Raw genomic sequence first — 21,906 nt, 5'->3', positions numbered from 1 at the left:
TTAAAAACTTTAAGGTCGGTTTATTTAAAAAAAAACTTTTCTAAAAAGGTTCCTTGTGAAAAAGTAAGTATATACTTTCTTTTATTCAAATCATGTATTTATTTATCCTTTCTTGAAGAAATTGTACTTAGGAATTTTGTTTATAAATTATGTATATAATTTTTTTATTCTTTTGCGTATCGTTTGTTTTGATTTTTGCGCTTGATTTTTGATGTTTTTTATGTTATTTTGGTTCACGGCAAATTTTCCATACTTAAGATCAGCACAAAAAGTTTAATAACTTTGGATCTAATTAACATCTAAAGTTGAAGGACCCCTCATTTTTTAAGTCTTTTTAAGCTCTATACAACTAGTTAATTATATATAAATATATTGACAAAAAAAATTCTATGGAATGGCTAGCTAGTTGCATAAATATTTTAGAGTGTAGCATTTTAATCAGTTAAAATATAAACACAATTTGAATTAACTGAATTATGCCAACTAAACAATTAAGAAAAATTGTGCAAAAAAGGTTTTTTAAAGTAATAATCAATAAAATACAGCATTTTGCAGAGATGCAGAGTCCTAAAAAAGACCCTGTGTTTAAAAGTCACAAAATAATTGTTTCTTCCTGATTTTTGGTACAAAAATGTAAAGAGGTCTATGGACTATCTTTGTTAAAAAACCAAGACTTTTGGGTTGGAGGAACAATAATTTTTCACCATGTATTCTGAAACTTTAGAAATAGCTTATAATAATTTAAACAAAAGTTGGATTTAATGGTAGAGTGTGACCGAAGAAACCCTATATCAGCAAAATCAATAAATTATATTCTCTGCAAAGCTTCACATTAATGAACCACAAACATACATGCTGGGAACTGGGAATGTTAGTGTTAACTTTAAATTTAATGTTTTCATAAGATCAGTAAAAATTTAGAAATGACCAAGCTAAAAATAAAAAACGTATCTGAGTGAAGTGTGTATAGAAATATATAAGAGCTTTGGGCATTAGAAACATGTTTTTCACCAATGGAATTAAATTGATCAACCTGTCTATTGAAACATTATAAAAAATATATTAATTTTTTTATATTATTAATTAGACAAAAAAAAACTTTCAATGGTAAATAAATAAGGGATCGTTCATAAATTATGCAACGCTAAATTTCACAAATATACAAAACCAAAATGATTTAAAATTTTCCCTCACAGAGCTTTAAATTAAATAAAAATACCTCATTAAGTTTAATGAGAATCACTGCGTAAAAGAGCTTTAGATCTTCAACTTCTTTCTTTAAAAAAAATAATTTACTGTTGCATAATTTATTGACGATTCCTAACACTTTATTATAGGCTTGATTGTTATCAAAATTTGCAGTTAGCAAATTTTTGATTGAAAGGATTTGATTAAAAGAAAAATGTGGAGTAAGTTTTTTAATCAAATTTTATCAAATTGATAAAAAGAAAAATTATATAAAGTCTATAATATTTCCTTATTGTTTATAAAATTTACGATTAAAATAAATGAGGGTGTTAACCAGCCCAATGGCACTTTGTATACTGTAGAATTCCCAATAGGTTTGAAATTCCCAATAGGATTAAAACTCCCATAATTCAATGCCTTTTTTTTCTTTTTCTAAGTAAAGGACAATTTCAATAAAAATTTCTAATATCGCAAAAACACAGGTAAAACCCTAGCTAACACCCTGTTAATGAACATGATTATTCATTAATGCTTTTAATCTTAAAGAATGATGCTGATTTCGGTGCATTTTTTTAGCACTAAGAAATGAAATATGTATCTATATATGGAAATTTTCAAGTTAATTGGACTTGTAAATCTTGATATATCTCTGTCCTAAGTATAATGTATATACAGAAAAAACTATCATTCATAAATAACTAACTTTATGTTGGGCAGGATTGAAATTTTTTTTTTTTTCAAAGGAATGACCTTCATAAACTAAATTGGAAAACTAAAAAAAAATAATAACATTTAGAAGGGGGCAATAATATCTATATATGCAACCTATGAAGACCTATTTAGTTTCAGGTAAAGGTATTGTATGTGGAATAATAACTTTTTTGTTATAGCCATTGAAACTTATGTCACGGAAGGAACCTATCGTTCCTTCCGTGACACAAGTTTTAAATGCCTATAACTAAAAATTTAGAATTCTACTAACAATGTCTTTTCTCAAAATTAAATGGATATTTATAGGTAGTTTGTTTGGTATTTTTGCCCTTAACGTTTTTATTTATTTTTTAATTTCCAATTTAGTTTACAACGGTCATTCTGTTTGAAAAACACTACTTTTCGATCCAGCTCGGTTAAACAAAAGTAAAAAGCTCCAGATAAATAGGATTTAACTTGCTCAGTCTTCTCTTTGTTGAATAAACCTTTTTTTATATTTCCAAGTTTATTTTATCTTGAAAGTCCCAATTTACTAATCAGAAGCTATTCTAGGAAAATAATTTTGCAGCAGTACCCCCATGCTGATGCCTACCATAAGGAAATTTGGCAGAAACAATACCATGTGTAGGCATTTTTTGGGGGAAAAAAAACTATATTTGCTATAAAAAAAAAAAGTTCCTCAATTTCTGAATTTGGGCTGTGCCCAAATATGGTTGACGCTGTTGAAAACAATCTAGAATTGCCCTTGATATATATATATCTTTATATATACTATACTTTCTTTTACTAAATAAAATAACAAAATTTTTATTTGAATCTCATTCACATAATTGAAACACTTCCCTCTGTTCCAAATTAAGGGGAAAAAAAACAATAAATGATCTTTGGACCATTTAAGGGGACTCATGAAGTGTAAAAATTCAGTGTAAAAAAAACTTTTAAGTAATTTAATGGTTATAGCACCTTTAGGAAAGCGATGTTAAAATTGAAAAAACTCAATTTTTAGAACACCTGAATTTGTATAATATATTGGGAATATACATTCAAAAATAAGTGTCAATTATCAATTATTTTATAAATTATAATTTACATAGAATACTAGTGGAAACATACAGTGGCATTGTTCTTTCAGAACAAACATGCAGAAGATGGTTCTAACAATTAAAGGGTGGTCATTTTGACTTTGTAGATAAAAACATTCTGGTGCTAAGAAAAAGTTTGAAGATACCAAATTGGAGACATTACTTGATGAAGATCCATGCCAGACACAGGAAGAGCGTGCAGAAGTATTGGGAGTCAATCAATCAGTTTCTAGATGCTTGAATTGATTCAAAAGCAAGGAAGTTAGGTGCTGTATGGCTTGAAACCAAGGGACATCGAAAGACAATTTTTTACCTGCAAACAGCTGCTTGTGCAACAAAAAAGAAAAGGTTTTCTGCATCGAATTTTTACTGGTGATATTAAGTGAATACAGGCCTTGTTAAGAAGCGTTTAACTATTTGAATTTTACGTATGTATTCATGATTTCACGTACTTGTTATGCAATTTACATTACGGAAAATCTTTTTTCAATTAGTCTATTTAAACAGTATTTTAGATTAGTTTATGCGGAAAACATTAAGCTGTAAATAATTGTTGTAAAAAACATTTGTGGAATATTTTTTTTAGTAGATAAAAAAACAGATAGATAAATAAACTTTTTTCTATTTTCGGTTTTTTTTAATAAAAATTATTTTTAATTTATTTTATTAAATTTAAATTAAATTTATTATTAAATATAAATTTATTTTATTAAATTTAACTAAAATTAAAGCGCTACGTTTTGCAATTTTTTTTACAGCTAAAGTTTTCTAACTATGTTAAAGTAAAAAAAAAATGTTAATAAATTTAATTCAAGTTACTTGAAAATGTTCTTATTACATATAACTTTATTTTACTTTACTTTTAACTTTATTTCAGTTTAAAAATTGTTTTTTAAGTTAAGTTTTTTCTTTATCATAAATTTTTTGAATTGATCATAGACTGAACGTGGATTAAAAATGATAAACTAATTTATGAATAGTATGCAAAGATTTTGGTAAAGCCAAAATGCTAAAAAAAAAGGTTAATAGTTTTTATTTATTTTGTGACTGTGAAACTTTATAATTTTTAACGCCTTTTGTTTTTTCTCTATGGAAAGTTCCGGCTCTATGACTTAAAAAAAATACTGGTTGGATTAATGCGCTTCTGTAGTTAATAAATGCTATCAATACAAAAAATTTCTTTCAAACTCGAGTTATAAATGTTGTTTGGGTTTATCCCTTTGCCGTTAAACTGTCGAATGTAGAAGAATTTCATTATTTTTTATTAAACGAACCAAACTTTTATAACCGAATAAAAATAACACGATCAATAAGTAAACGCTTTAAAAGCCCAACTTATATTTATTTTGTTTTAAAAACAAAACTAATACTAGTGCTATAAATATAAGATACGTAAATTTCAAAATTATACTGATATTTGTTAAAAACAAGTTCAGCTAAAAACATCTTAAAGCCAAAAATACTATTGTTTTTGAGAAGAAAAGCGGTAATCTTTGTTTAATTACAATTTTATTTTGTCAAAAACCAGTTAAACTAAAACGTTTTAGCGCAAACTTTTTTTTATAAAGAGGAAAACCCAATCCAATAGTGTAGTTGTGTAAATCGTTTAAAAAACTCTACAATAAGTACATTTAAATTAAAGAAAATAATAACCATAAAACAAGTGTTTTAAAGTAAAAAAAAAAAATTTAAATAAGTATAAGATTTTAAAATAAGGAAATTATTATTTTTTAAACATTTAAATTTTATTTAAAATTTTTTTATAACAATATTGTTTAATTAAAAGATATTTCATAAAGATAAAAAAAAAAATGCTTTAAAATATCCAACTGACGTAATTAAACTTTTACCAATAAATATCTTTATTGAGTAAAGTTTTAATTTGCGTTACGCTTTTCCGTTACGCAACAAAATCTCATAACAAAGCCTGTGAATATGTTACAACAACCCTAAATGCAGAAAAGCATGGGTAGCTGCCGGTACACAGTATTTTGAATGATCTGAGTCTGATAGTCTTCTCAAAATAAATAGTTGATTTTTATAAATAGTGGTTTCAAAATAAATAGTTGATTCAAAATAAATAGTTGATTTAAAAAAAACGCTGATTTTCAGTGTATTCTACCAATAGTAAAATTAATTTTTTACTTATGTAAAAGTTACAATGATTAGATTGGTTTTTAATAAAGTATTTTTTTGTTTCTTATGTTTTATTCAATAACATTTGTAATATAGATGTTGAAAATTGAAATTGTTGAAAGAAATTGTCTTATTTTTGTAGTCATATAGGGGACTTGAAGAAGCAGTTTACAGGAATATAAGTGCTTGTCAGGAGCTTACCAAAATATTACGTTCTTCTTATGGACCAAATGGTATGTTCCAATTTTTATTTGTTTATATATTATTAAATAAAAATTATTGTAAGTAGCATGTTGTTTATATTAAGATTTATATGCTGTCATAATCCAGTTTAGATTTGTTTTCTTATTGTTAACTATTAAATTAGCAGTTAAAATTATTCTCAATCACATTGAAGTATGTACAACGAAATAAGTTTTGTCTCAATAGCTTTTTCTTTGTTGATGTCTAATACTTAAGTATTATTTTTGTTTAGTGGTTTACTGCCTAATATTTTAGAAGCAAAGTTTATAAAAAGTTATGTTAATAAGATTAAAAAAATTAACAAAAATGAAAAAATTAAAACAAAACTTTATTTTCTAACAAATATGTGTGTTGAAAAAGACAAACAAATAAAAAGTGATAGTAGATAAATAATAAAATAACTATATCTTTATAACTTTGTTTCATCATAGATAATTACTAACCACAATCGGCAATTTTAAATAATTACAATCTCTCTGAAAGATTAAAATTTGTCACTAACCATTTAGGCTATACTTGGTTCATTCGGTTTTTGATCATTTTATATTCAATGATCTTTCTTAAAAGGATCCCAAACCTTTAAACAAAAATAATAAATGAATACTTAGAAAAATTTTTTTTATTTTAGCTGAAGCTTGCCTTCTCCATTTTATTGTAAGCCTAAAAGTCAGCATAATATAGGCCATAATTTACTGACTTGATAACTCGAAAAGTTTCAGTACATGATGTCATTGACTTATTTGGTTGTTTACATAATCGATCTCTTAGGCAAACAAAAAAATCAATGATGTCATGTACTAAAATTCTTAGAAATAAAACACGCTTGAATAAATTATCAAGTCTGTAGATTGGGGCGTATATTATGGTGACTTATAGGCCTACAATAAAACAAAGAAGGCAAGCTTCGATTTAAATAAAAAGTTAGTTTCTCTTGGTATTCATTTATTCTTTTGTTTTTGTAAAAAAAATTTAGCCGAAACATTTTTTTTTTATTATTTTCTTTAATACAAATTTCTCGGAGGTTTGGGATCCCTTTAAAATGTCTTAGAAAAGTTCATATGTTAATAAGAATTTATAATAAGAATTTGCAAGTATATTAAATTTATATTAAGAGTATATTTTGTATAAGAGTATATTATATTAAAAATGGAATTTATAATAAGAATTTGCAAGTATATGGAATTTAAAGTAATGATTTTAACGGAATTTTACATTGTATAATTTAAAACCTTTTGAATTGAAAAAAGTTGTTATTTTTGTTAACAGAATGATATTTTTGTTAACAAATGTAAACAGCAAGTTGTTTAATTAACTAAAATCCTGTCTTAACATTACATTAACAGGTATGGTCGGGAAGCGGGAGAGATCACACCTGATTACTGACCACGGAAATAATATTTAGTTGCAAAAAACTGGCCAGATTTTTTTAGTTGTTTTGAAAACATTTAAGTTTATGTATGTCTGTAAAACAAAAAATTTTTGTTTTATGGACATACATGGAAACATACATAAACTTGAATGTTCTTAAAACATCTTGGTGCGAAAAAATAAAAAGAATATTTGCGAACACTAACAACTTGCCAAATCTATGACCAAACTAATTGTATTGGTTCAAAAAATACGCTGACTAAGCAAAATAAGTTCTGCTGAAATGTTTTAAAAATTGTACTAGCTTAAACTGTTTTAAGAATATAACGAACTATTATTTTAATACTGTGGCTCATTCTCGGAGCCACATCTGCAAAGCCGTAAATCTTATTATTTGTAACTGTTATTGTTAACAAAAATAAATGTTTTAAATATATATTTTTTAAATTGTCGAAATTTTAAAAGTTAATTATATTTTATAGATTTTATTAGTATATACTTATTTTTTATTTAAAATGTTTGTATTTTTTATGTAAATGTAATTTTGTGTATTTGTTTTTATCTAATGTAATCTTTTAAAGCAATTTTTATGATTTATTTTATAAGCAAAAAGACTTTCAGCAATAATTGCGTTTTCAGTAAGATCATTAATAATCATCAAAGTTAATAAAACTAATTATGAAATAAACATACAAGATGTTTCCGGTTACTAAACACAAACATGCATACAAAGTAACTTGTGGGTGAACAAGCACCGCACCTGAGATCATGACAGAACACAAATATATATATATATATATATATATATATATATATATATATATATATATATATATATATATATATATATATATATATATATATATATATATATATATATATATTTAACAAATATATATATATATATATTCATAATATATATATATTTCATATTATTATTCACAAATATATAATATATGTATATATAGAACGCAAATATATATATATATATATATATATATATATATATATATATATATATATATATATATACAGGGTTCATGGCACTCAGGGAAAAGTTTTTAAATTCTGAAAAATCAGGGAATACCTGGAAAATTCAGGGAACTTTTTTGAAAATCTTTAAAATCAGAGAAAACTCAGGGAATGTTTTTTAATTGTATAAAAGAATAAATGATAGATACAAATTGTTATTTTTGAAAATATATATTTTTTTTTATTTGTTGGAGTTTTATGGTTTTGTTTCCTTACTACTTTTTATTACTTAAAAACCTTCCTTTAACAGATTGCTATCAATTAATTGAGAAGTATTTAGTTCCTTAAAAAATTCTAATAAAAATATTAGTGGAACATGGATTCAGTTGCGAAAGTGTTATATCCTTCAACTTTAGCATGGAAAATTATATACTTTCACTACCTGAATGCAGGGAAAAAGTACTTGAAATCAGGGAATATTCAGGGAAAATGGATTTCTCATACTGCCATTAACCTTATATATATATATATATATATATATATATATATATATATATATATATATATATATATATATATATATATATATATATATATATATATATATACATATACATATATACATATATATATATATATATATACATATATATATATATATATATATATATATATATATATATATATATATATATATATATATATATATACATATATATATATATATATATATACATATATATATATATATATATATATATATATATATATATATATATATATATACATATATATATATATATACATATATATATATATACATATATATATATATATACATATATATATATATATATATATATATACATATATATATATATATACATATATACTTATATATATATATACATATATATATATATATATGTGTATATATATATATAAGTATATATGTGTATATATATATATATACATATATATATATATATATATATATACATATATATATATATACATATATATATATATATACATATATATATATATATATATATATATATATATATATATATATATATATATACATACATATATATATATACATATATACTTATATATATATATACATATATTATATATATATATATATACATATATATATATATATATATATATATATATATATATATATATATATATATATATACATATATATATATATATATATATATATACATATATATATATATATATATATATATATATATATATATATACATATATATATATATATATATATATACATATATATATATATATATATATATATATATATATATATATATATATATATATATATATATATATATATATATATATATATATATATAAAATATGTCCTCTCAAGTACTTAATAGAAGTATGGAGGGTGAATGTTTATTAATTTTTAGAAAATTTTCCCATCCACCCTAAGCTCATTAAGCCCCCACCCCCACCGCCCGTTTATCAATTTTTACTTGTTATCAATAAAAAAATTATTTCTCAAAACTAAAAAAAAAGAATTTAAGTGAAAAGTGGGCTTAGGAATTAAAAAAAAATACTAGTAACTCATAAATATTGAAACTTTTGGTGTAAATTTGAACCCCTCCCCCACCCTCTCCTCCCCTCATTTTTTAGATCTGGACTAAAATTCCCACCCTTTTTATTCCCATCCCCCTTGTATTATGGACTCGAGAGTAACATTAAACAATATTGTTTTGTCCTCTAGGACTCTTCAGTAATGTAATGATTTTATGGAACTAAATCTTAGCAATAAAACTAGAAAACTGTTTTGTTGTGCACAAACTACTAGGCAAACAGCAATGACCCATAAGGAGCTATATCCAACATTAAACTATTGTTTCACAACAGAAACATAATTACATACAGAGACATTTGAGACAGACAAATATTTTTCAGTTTTAAATACTAATTAAAATTAAAAAGTCCACTCTAAACATCATAAGCCGTATTGTGAAGCAGTTCCGCTTCCTCTTCATAAAATATTTTTAACCTTTTTAGTTGATTTCTATCTAGTTGATTTAATTTCTACAATAACTCAATGATTTATATATTTCATTTGGTTCATCTTTCTAAGAAGAATCGTTTCAAATATGTTAAACTTTTCAAACTACGCGAAGCATAAAATAGTAATTAAAAAAATTAACTTTTTTGTTTAAAATAATTTAAAATGTTATATTATATATATATATATATATATATATATATATATATATATATATATATATATATATATATATATATATATATATATATATATATATATATATATATATACATATACATATAACTTATATATATATAAGTGGGGCACACGCCCATCCCCTCTTCTCTGCTGTCTTGGGCCCGGGATACAATTTGAACATGTATGTTATTCAGCACTACAGAAATGCTGAAAGTTTCAGAGCTCCAGCTAGTCTTGAAGGTAGTGAAAAATCAATCGCAATATTCTGCTAGAAGTGGGAAGTGGGAAAGTAAAATGTGGGAAGCATGCTTAATTATCTATATATGGAAACCCATATACTTGCAGATCAAAATCCTTATATTTTCTAAAAGATCAATGAATATGTAATGATGATTTTTTTGTTTTTGATATCATAAAGGCTACATGGGTTTCCTGAGCATTAAAAAACAGGAATATAAAAAATTGCTTAAATTTATTAAAATTTATAATTACATTTCTGATCAATTAATCGGATTTGCCACCCCTGAAAATTGCCAGTTACAAATTTTTAAAGTTATGTGACTTGAAATCTCTAAAAGTTGTGATTCTGAAGGAACAATATCTGCTAAAAGTAAAATGGTCATATTACAGGATCTTCTTGGAGCTAGATGCTAAAATTTCCAAGGAACTCTTATTTTACTAAGTATTCTCTCTTGTATTATTATCAGCAAAATCTGATATATATGGTGACATTTTTAAAAAACTCTGGTTTATTTATCCAAAAGATAATTTTTTCAGTTTTGAAAGTGTTTTTTAGCTAAAGTTTTTCCATTATCGTTAATTTTTTAGATTTTTTTTTTAATGCGGTAGTGGTGTAGTGGGAGAGCGCTCGCCTCATAACCGAGAGGCTCCAAGTTTGGTTCCTACCTCATCCCTGGTAGTACCACACTCAACTTATTTCTCTGCGCAGCAGCCTTGTTCTTCAAGGTTCGTGTTTCGAAGTTATTGAGTAGGGAGAGGATTATAACCACAAGTAGCCTCCTCATCTGTAGTGGCCTTCTTGGCCTTGGGGAGGTGAATTTATAAAAAAAAAAATTGAAAATATATTTTGAAAGGGGGATTTAAGCAATCGCGAATTGTGATAGGCCAAAGTCGTAAAGCAATTTTTAAAGTATATAATTTGAAGCTATCACTAGTTTTTATATTTCTAGGCAAAAGTTTGATAAAAAAAAGTTTAATCATGTTTTAAAACAATGCTGATGTGAAGTAACCTAGTCAGACATCTTACTCATAACTGATAAACTCCATCGATAGTTTAAGAACTTCAACCATAAACAATTCCATAAGATAAACAAAATCTTATAAGATGACCTGCGGATATAAAAATCTGTATTACACATACAGATAAAACTTGTGTGCATTACTAAGCTACTTGATCAAAACAAGTTAACACTGAATAGATTTTTGTTTGTTTTATCAGTGTTTTATCAAAAGTCAAAACAAAATATATTTATTAAAAAAAAAACAAAGTGACTTAAACATTGTTTTTTTATTGTTGTATAAATATTGTGTAAATTATGGACTATTTTATAAATTATAAGTTATTAATAAATCATTTTATATTTTTTATAGGAATGAATAAAATGGTCATCAACCATCTTGACAAACTTTTTGTTACTAGTGATGCTGCTACACTATTAAAAGAGCTTGAGGTACAACACCCAGCTGCTAAGTTACTTTTATTTGCTTCACAAATGCAAGAACAAGAGATAGGAGATGGGACTAATTGGGTTCTTATATTTGCAGGTGCATTGTTGGGAAGTGCTGAAGAACTACTAAAAATGGTACTTACTTAGACAGTAGAACTTTGTTTCAATTTAATTTTAATCATCTTTAAATAGTTATCTTATTTCAGATTATATTTTATTAGTTGTTTCTAATTTTTTTTTTATGTTATGTCACAGTGTAACTTGTTTTAATGTATTTATATTATATATAATTATATTTTAATGCTATTAGTTGTGAATTAATTTATATAGTCAGAACTGTGTGTTTATATATGTGTGTGTATATATATATATACATAAATATATATATATATATATATATATATATATATATATATATATATATATATATATATATATATATATATATATATATATATATATATATATATATATATGTTTACAAGGGTGGAATTAAGCTATCGCGGTTTGCAAAATCTGGAAAAATATTTGATCTTCAAAATTTTAGTTTATGCAAAGCCGTGTACTTTTTTTCAATGAGCAAGTTATTATAAGTTTGTTAGCAAAAAAGTTATTTAAAAAAAGCAATAAACTTACGACTACAAAAGTAATAACATTCTTGTCACTAACTGCATTATAAAAGTAATAAAACTATAATAGTTTTATTACTTTTTTAAGGCACTTATTACTTTTAAAGTAGATTCATTGTTCAAGCAACATTAGTAATTCCCAACTTTAATCAAAGTAAAAAAGCATTTCAAAAAAATATTTAATTATATATTAAAAACTTCATGAACTTTCACAACTTTATAAAATGTACTTGGTAAAAAATTTAGTATTATGAAAAGCATTACTAACAGGCCGTAAAAATGCACGTTAATTTTAAAATCAACCAATAAAAAGTTTTTATTGGTTGATTTTCAAAATTAACACACGTTTTTACGAACCATTAGTGATGTTTTTCATTATGCTAAATTTTTTTTCATAAACTAGTTTTTTTTTTATATAGTACGTTTTTATAAAGTTGTTTAAGTTCCTTAATAGGTTTAAGTATTATTTAAATATCCACTCTATTTTTCTAGATGCCTTTCTACTTAAATTAAAATTACTAATGTTGTATAAACAAAGAATGAATTATAAAAGTTATAAGTGCATTATAATAGTAATAACACTATTATAGTGTTATTACTTTTGTAGTCGTAAGTTTATTATTATTATTATTATTATTATTATATATATATATATATATATATATATATATATATATATATATATATATATATATATATATATATATATATATATATATATATATATATATATATATATATATATATATATATATATATATGGGTATACTCAATGGCAACAAAATGTGCTAAAAAAACGCACAATAAGGTGACAGTTGTGTTGAGGTAACTATTTGTTGTTACCTTAATGTTTCAATTTTAATGGCTTTTTGCTTGCGCATTATAAATGAAACTTTACCTAGCTTTAGGTATCTATTTAAATAATTTAAAAAATAAATTTTGCTTAAGACTAAATTTTTTTGGGGAGATATGAAAAAAGCATATGCTTATTAGTATTATGCTTAATAGTACAAAAGCATAAAATTTGCATACAAATGCCATATGGTGACAGTTTGTATTTTTGATCGTTTTTTAGTGTTTTAATAAGTATATATTATTATTATGATTAAAAATGATAATTTAGGAGTTAGTTGACTATATTTAATTATTTTCAAAACATTTAGCACGCAGTGTGTGTTTCAAAACATTTAGCACGCATGTGCGACTAAAAAATACAGATTCTTTCACTAAAATTCTAATTTTTTTCTCAAGGCAAAACACAAAACTTCTTTTTTTACTATATTATGTAAGGCGTACGTCTTATTAACTTATAAACATTCATTTCACTAAGATCTGTTGGGGCTTCCTTCACAGCTGCTGACTTTTCACAATGATATTTACGTTAAGGTGACACAACTGAGTAAAATCAACAAAAGAAAAAATGTGAAAGGTAACACTTTTTTTTGTACATCACTATGGGGAAGTGCAATAGTTTTAATTTCAATAGAATATGCTCAAAGGAGTAATTATAATATGAGTAAAGTCTTTATAGAATGAATAAACATTTTTTTTGTGGAGAAAACTGTAATGTAACTGTAATATATATATATATATATAAATATATATATATATATATATATATATATATATATATATATATACACACACACACACACACACACACACACACACACACACACACACACACACACACACACACACACACATGTATATATAAAACCTTATGAGGAAAAGCATGCAGTCGCGCTTCATATTGCCACCCAATCCAATTTATTAGCTTCAAAGTACTAATTAAGACATTTTTAAATTGAAAAATATAAGGTTTGAACTATTTATGAGGTGTTTAAAGTTAAAAAAATAAATCAATTTTATGCTTTTATTTTTCCTGGTTTATCTCTTGTTTGTTTTATTATTTGTTAAGATTTTGTTTATTTTTATAGTTTATGGTTTGTTCATTTTTATTTATCTCTTTTGTTTAGTCTTTTTTTTTCAGCACATTTTTAAAACATGTAAATGTTCTAAAAATATCTCCTAAGAAGCCTTTATATATATATAGTTTATATATAAAGGTATTTTGGCATTTGAAATATGGCTGTTATTATATATAGGCATTGTAATAATTTTTAGGGCATGTCTCCTGCTGAAGTAATTGAAGGATATGAAATGGCATGTAAAAAAGCTTTAGAAATTTTACCCGGTAAATTTATTTGTTTTAAGCTAAAGTTGTTTAACCAATTAGAAATAAAAGCAGGTCAAACAGGTTACACTATTTTTTTGACCACTGATTTAAATATTTAAAAATACAATCCAAGTTTTTCAATCTTTTAATTTTTATAAAAGTTTAAAACAGTTATAAATATTTGCTTTTTTCTTTTATTTGCTATTGTAATAACATAGGAACCTAAATTTGTTTAAAATATTTTTTTCCCTATCTTGTAGAAAATTTAATTTTGTTTATTAAATTTATGAACTAAAATTTTTTTAATTAAATAATATATATTTTTTTTTTTAATTTTATATATATATATATCATTTATATATATATATATATATATATATATATATATATATATATATATTTTATTTAGTATTAAATAAATTTTTGATTAAATTAAAATTAAAATTGATTAAAGTACTGATTCCATAATGTTTTTTCATTTTATAGTTTAAAATCAGACAAAAAAAGTCAATAAATTTATATTGAATTTTTCTGGTAAAACCAATCATTTACATATATACTTTAAGTTCCTATATCAAATACTTCACAAATATGAAGTTTTAAATTAGTTACTTATGTAAATGATTAGATTTTCTCATTTGTTAGTTCTGGCTTCTTTCTATATGAAGTACAAAAATGACTAAATATTTATTATTGATTTTCAACAAGATGTCAACAAGTAAAAAGTTGTACAAGAAAGAAGATATAGAAACTGCGTTAATTCATATAAAAATATTTTTTAATTAGAAAAGCTGAGTTCAAACATGGCATTCCATTCTTCCCTATAATAGGTCGCAAGAACAATAATACAAGTTACAAGAGATAAGGATCGTTAATTTTGTTAAAATAAATTTGTTAACGAAACTTTTAAAAAACAAAACAATAAACTTACGACTACAAAAGTAATAACACTGTAGTATTAAATGCATTATAAAAATAATAACACTATAATAGTGTTATTACTTTAATAACGTACTTATAATTCATTATAATTCATTCCTTAATCAAAAAACAAAAGTAGTTCTGAATTTTATTTGAAGTAGAATTTAGAAAAAATAGCATTTAGAAAAATTAGAGTGAATTCAACGAATATTAAAAACTTTGTGAACTTCTAAGGAATTATTTAATTATTTAATTATTTTTGGGAACTATTAAGAACTTGAAAGAAAATGTAAAATGAGAAATGGTAAACTTTTTGTAAAGTTTATAATTTCAAAAAACGTTACTAACGGCTGTAAAAAAGCGCATATTTTTTAAAATCAACCAGTTAAAAATTTTATATTGGTTGATTAACTCGCATTTTTATGGACCATTAGTAACATTTTAGAAATGCTAAACATTTTTTATAAGTGTGTATTTGTTTAAGTTCCTGAAGTTTTTAGTATTATTTGACTATCCACTATTTTTTTTTAATGATTTTTCTACTTCAATTAAAATTTGGAATTTGGAAGTGCTTTATAAAAGTAATAACACTATTATTACTTTTATAATGCAGTTAGTGACTAAAGGGTTATTATTTTTCTAGTCGTAATTTTTTTTTCCTTGTTTTCATAACTTTTTTGCTTACAAATTTAAGCTAATTTGTTTTATAAAAACAAATTAGCTTAAATTGGTTTAATTTATGCAAAACCGTGTACTTTGTTTTCATAAAAACAAAGTACACGGTTTTGCATAAATTAAAATTTTGATGACCAGATATTTTTCCAGATATTGCAAATCGTGATCGCTCAATTCAACTCTTGCAAGGAATTTAATTTTTTGTAAAAAATAGAAAAGGAGGAAGAAAAGCATAGGAAAAAAAACAACTAATTTTTTTAAATTTAAATAATTTTTTTAATCAAAGTTCTTTCTTAATTATAAGGAAATTTCTGTTTTTACTTTTTTGATATCTCATAATCTGTTATTTTTATTAAAGCTGATGTAAATATTATAAAATATTATTTTTCTAAACTATTATTTTTCACAAAATAAAACTCATAAATATAAACAAAGACATTGCAGGAGCTATATTTTTCAAGCGTAAATTCAAGTAATAAAATTAACAATAGAGTTATATCCATAAAAGAGGTTGTTTTTTTTTTAATTATAAAAAAAATAGACACTTTATCAGATGTTGTTTAAAGTTTGTAATAATGTTTTTTCATTTTTTTGATAAAATGAAAAACATTTTGTAATAAAATATTTATAACAAAGCAAATGAAATTTAAAGTATTAAAAGTGTAGCTAAAATAAAATAAAATTTAATGTGTATTATTTTTTAGCTAGTAATTTTTTTTTAAATATTTTTGTTGTTGTTTGTTATGAGAAATTGTCTTAATAAATATTCTTGCTCTTGATGATGATGATAAATAAGATTTTCTTTTTTGTCCAAATAAATATTCTTGCTCTTGATGACGATGATAAATAAGATTTTCTTTTTTTATGCGCTGATAACATTTTTTTGTTACATTTACTTGACATTTTTGATGAAAAAGTTAGGTTAATAAAAAATAAAATTTTCTTTGTTTTTTCTCAAGTTATTACATTTGTAAATAGCGCTAATATCAAATGTAATTGTTATGCAAATTTTTTTACGTAATCGTCATTTAAATCTTATAAGTAGTTTTTATTACGTTAAATAATTCTTTTATCAGCCTTTTATAAGCTTTTTACAGCCTAAATAATTTCTTTGAACTTATTTAAATATTAAAAAATTGATTTATGTTAAATGGCTAAGTGTGTACTTAAATGGCTCGCCAGTATGCGGTTTAAAACAAGACCTGTGGTAGCATCACAACAAAAATATCAGAATATATAGTAGTTAACTCAATCTCAAACTGTTTGTTCCTTGAAATTGTCTAATCGATTACTATTAAAATTCTCTGGTTAAGTTGAACCTAGGATAACTCGAACTTTGTTAAGTCGAGCAAATTTCTTTGGATAACTCGAACTTTTTGTATGTGAGTTAAAGATTTTGTCATTATTAAAAAAGGAAGTCATTCTATGTAAAACTTAAATACTGTAGCCTAATACTTTCTTTATATTTTCTATTTTTTGGTTATATTGAGATCTGAATAAAATAGATCATTATCAAACGTAAAATAATGGTGTAATTAAACTGTTACAAGATAAATCATGGTAAAACTGTTAAAAAAAAATTATTTTATAGTTTTATGAATTCTAAATAAAAGACCTTTTAGACGCTATTTAATTGCCAAATAATATGGAAGTCATTATGTTGCTAAACTTTTTTGAATGTTATTTTTAGTCTGACTGCGTAAATACAATCCGTAACTTCATTCATTGAAACATTAGTATAATGCTGTAAAGGTAATGCATATACTTGAGCATTGAATAAAGAAAAATGGCCTTAACTTGAACTCGTATCTTAAATCAACCAAAGTTAGACTTAACAAGAATTCCCTGTTAAGTCTAACTTTGAATTTTAGTCAAACATTCATTAAGTCAAACCTTTTTATTTGGTCCTTTTGAGGTTTAAGTTATCTGAAATTAACTGAATGTTTATGTTTGGTTTGAATTTAACAAATATTTATATAAAGATACATAAATATAACATAATACATACTATTATATATAACATAACATAAAATTATATTTGAGATTATATATATTATAAATCTAATAACATTCATATAAATAATCGTACGTAAGAAAAATAACATATAGATTTCAAAAATAATGCTGAATGTTTTTGTAAAAAAAGCATTTTGTTTTGAAATTTGAATCATTTCCCACAATATTTAAAACAGTTCTGTTACGAATAGCGAATGGTATGATAATAAATTTATCGAAAACTACAGCTGAGAATATCAAGTAAATATAATACAAACGAGAGTCATTTTCAATACATTTAACATTGTTGCAATTAAACCATAATTTGTTTAGAAAACATACTTTTTGTTAAATATGATTGTATTATGTGCACATAAAATGTGTGACAAACTTTATCACTTTTTTTTTTGTAGTAAAAAAAACAAAGTTTTTTTTATTGTAAAACAGAAAAAAATGTTTTTTTTAATTTGTAAGTTGCATGCTAACTTAAAAGACTCTGTCACAATGTGGTTATATGTCTCAAAGCTCAATGGATATTCTAAAGTTAAAGTTAGGTGAAAATGAGCTCTAGTCTTAGTGCGCAAACATGTTTTGTAGTAAATATTTTTATTTTAAGACCAACTCCATCTTGTAGTTTGCTTCATGGATTATTATTTTCTGATATTTCTGGAATTCTGTATATTTTTCTCAACATCTAGTTTTTCTGGATATCCAAAACATTTTCCATACATACAAGTTTAGGTGTATATTTTTGTAATATATTTGTTTTTTAAGCTTTTTTACTCATCACTCATACAAAAGTTAAAAAAAAAGTTTGAAAAAAAATATTGAAACAACTCAGAACTCATAATTAAGAGATAAACAACTCAAAATTAAGAGATTTTTTCTAGATATTTTACCAAAACAATTTTCCGGATTTTTAAAAAATGACCTATGATCTATGTTTTTCTTTTAACATATATTTTTTAATTTTATCAAAAAGTGCATCAAAAACTTTTTCCAACAGTACCAAAATGCTGCTTTTTTTTTTACTTTTTAACCAAATAAAAACATAACTACAGTTTCGCTAAAAAAAACTGTTACGAGTAGCGCAAATGGTTTCCTGCCTTAGTACACTTGAGCATGATGGGATCCGATAATAAAAAACTGCTTCTTAAAATAAAATTAATGTCCTTTAATACTGGAAAAGCCTTAGCAAAGCAAAAGACTCAAATTTAAGTCATGTAGTGTGAAATGCAGCATGTCTATCCCCAAATAATATTGTTAACAAAAGTAAAATTATTGATTTGCTCATTTTGGCCAGCTGGTTGATGAGTTGTATAGATCCAAGTTAATATCCACCCTAACAGCTGATTCTGTTATTAAGATTATTTAAAATTTTTTACAAAATCTGTTGTAAAAGTAAATGAGGAAGAGTTCAGTTAATTCAATTGCCTTTAAATGCGCCTTGATAAGTTTTTAATGCATTATTTCATTGGGAACAAATATTTTAAATTATTAAGTCAAGCTTTTATCCTAGTTTTCACTTTATCTCATAGTGAGATATGTTAAGTAGTGATATTTGAGTAGTGATGTTAAGTAGTTGAGCCAGATTTTAGTGTTGACAAAGAGCTTTTTTTTGAGAATATGCAAGAAATTATTTGGATAGTCTGTGCACTGTTTATAGCCATGAAAGTTTTAGCATTCATGCCGAAAAATCTTATTCCATGGATTTCTTGATTAAATCTGATTCCATGGATATATTGCATGTAAGGGAAAGTAAAAGAAAAGCAAACTTTCATTGAACAGCTGGATGATTGTATTGTAAGTTAATTTAAGTTTTAGTCATTTCTTATTTTGAAAGATAGTTTTTATTTTTATTACTGTAAAATTGTTTGACTTTTTAGTATATAATTCTTTACAAAAATTTTAACTACATCACTAACTACATTAAAACAAAAGATTGATATCAGTAATTCTTGCACACAAAAAGTTATAGTTAATTATATTATAGTTATTTGTTATTTAGAAACCTGAAATGTTTAAAATAAAGTTAAGTAAGCCATTATATTATATTTCTTCTATATGTGCATATAGCCGTTATATATTTGTTCATAAATTTATCTAATAAAAAGGTTATGTTTATTACTTGTTTTTGTAAAGTTTTGAACATATTTTTGGAAAAAATATATTTTTTCTTGCTAAATATTAAAAAGAGTAATGGCCACATTGTTTCTTACTAAATATTACAAAGACTTTGTGTCTTTGTAATATTTATTAAGAAACAAGGAAAATTTTAATTTTAAATAATAAAAATGCAAAACAAAGAAAATTTTAATTTTAAATAATAGCGTGCGATCGCATTTTGTTCCTGGTCAAAACTGCGGTGGGCACATTTAAAGTAGCCCTCCTCAACTGTAGTGGCCTTCGTAGCCTTGAGGAGGTCAATTGAAATAGAAAAAAAAATTATTTTAAGTTATATTTTTGTCAAATTTAATTCAGGTTCAATTAATTAAAAAAAAACTTAGCAACCACTTTTTTAGAATCTAAGGAGCCCAGTTACTTTTCATCAAATAAGTGCATCAAATAGTATAGGTGTGTATATATACCACACATACTATTGCAGAACACTGTCAATATTATCAATATCTAAATATATAAAGTATCATATAAAGCAAAAAAATAATAATATTAACAATTGTCAATATTATTAATTTGCTCTTTATGTTTTAAACTGCTGAATTAATTTCAGACTAAAAAAATTTTAAAATTCAAAAAATTATTTTACTATTTTTTTTTTTCTTACTAGACTTAGTTAGTTATACTGTAACTAACCTAAGAGATGTAAAAGAAGTAGCAAGCGCTATAAAACCAGTTTTGTCAAGTAAACAGGTGTAATTTTTAAATTTCTTTTATGTATATAATTTTTCAATATTGTAAATTATAATTTATACTTTATAATTTCAGTATGGAAATGACAGTTTCTTATCAGATCTGATTGCCAGAGCTTGCTGTAAGTACTTTGACTAAATAACATTAGTAGGGAGTCAAAACTGCTATTGCGAATTTTTCTTATTTTTTCAATTTCTTTTAATTTTTATATTTTATTTCTTGATTCTTTATTTATAAAGGAAGGCTTAAAGTATGTTTCAACAACTGTAAGCACGATATTTAAAATATAATTGCAGAGGTAGAGCACCTGGCTCACAATTTTGAGGTTCAAATCCACCATATTATTTTGAAAGCACCTCACTCAACCTGTTTCTCTGTGCAGTGGCCTTGTTTAACAAGGTTTTTGATAAAGAGAAAGAGTTGACAATAAAATCTATTTTAAAAAATTAGTCGCCTTCTTGATGTGGCTACACTGGGTTCTTGGAAATAAATGTGAATTTTCTTTTAAAAAGTCGTTTAAAAAACAAATTCAGTAAAAATTTATTTAAAAAAATAAAAAACTAATTCAATTAAAAAAAATCCCTTTATATTAAAAAATAAAATGATGTTTGAAACCAAAGATAGTTTAAGGTAACTTATTCTGAATTTTTAGTTGTACTTTTTTCAGACTATATTTATATGCTTTTCAAATGAATTGTGTTTGTTCCACCAATCAAAACCATTTTCTATTTTAAATTCTTAATGTATAATTTAAAGTTAAAATTAATTTTAATAAAAAAGAATTAAAACCTTTATATTAATAAACTTTATATTACAAAGGTATTTTAATTTAAAATGCTACTTTATTTGAAAATGTGTCAATGTATGTATTAAAAAATTAAATTGAAACTTCATTAAATCTTTTCGAATTGCATTAGTTAAGGTGTAAGAAGCTTAGAAAAAATAATAATTAACTTCGTAAAGGGTTTTTATATTAATCTAATTATTTGATAATTGTATTTTC

At 23.8% G+C, this 21,906-nt stretch overlaps 1 protein-coding gene across 1 annotated transcript in view; it reads left to right on the top strand.

Moving 5' to 3' along the window:
- Window positions 1–21,906, top strand: part of LOC100201609 (T-complex protein 1 subunit theta) — a 40,719-nt gene that overhangs the window by 1,462 nt on the left and 17,351 nt on the right. Inside the window, exons 2-6 of the mRNA XM_065793981.1 lie at window positions 5,260–5,350; window positions 11,557–11,768; window positions 14,390–14,459; window positions 20,821–20,903; window positions 20,979–21,024. Coding sequence (XP_065650053.1) covers window positions 5,260–5,350; window positions 11,557–11,768; window positions 14,390–14,459; window positions 20,821–20,903; window positions 20,979–21,024 — 502 coding nt within the window. The remainder of the gene's footprint in view (window positions 1–5,259; window positions 5,351–11,556; window positions 11,769–14,389; window positions 14,460–20,820; window positions 20,904–20,978; window positions 21,025–21,906) is intronic.

The sequence above is a fragment of the Hydra vulgaris genome, chromosome 03 (assembly GCF_038396675.1).
Source record: "Hydra vulgaris chromosome 03, alternate assembly HydraT2T_AEP".
Classification (NCBI taxonomy): domain Eukaryota; kingdom Metazoa; phylum Cnidaria; class Hydrozoa; order Anthoathecata; family Hydridae; genus Hydra; species Hydra vulgaris.
This window is presented reverse-complemented; position numbering and strand designations above follow the sequence as displayed.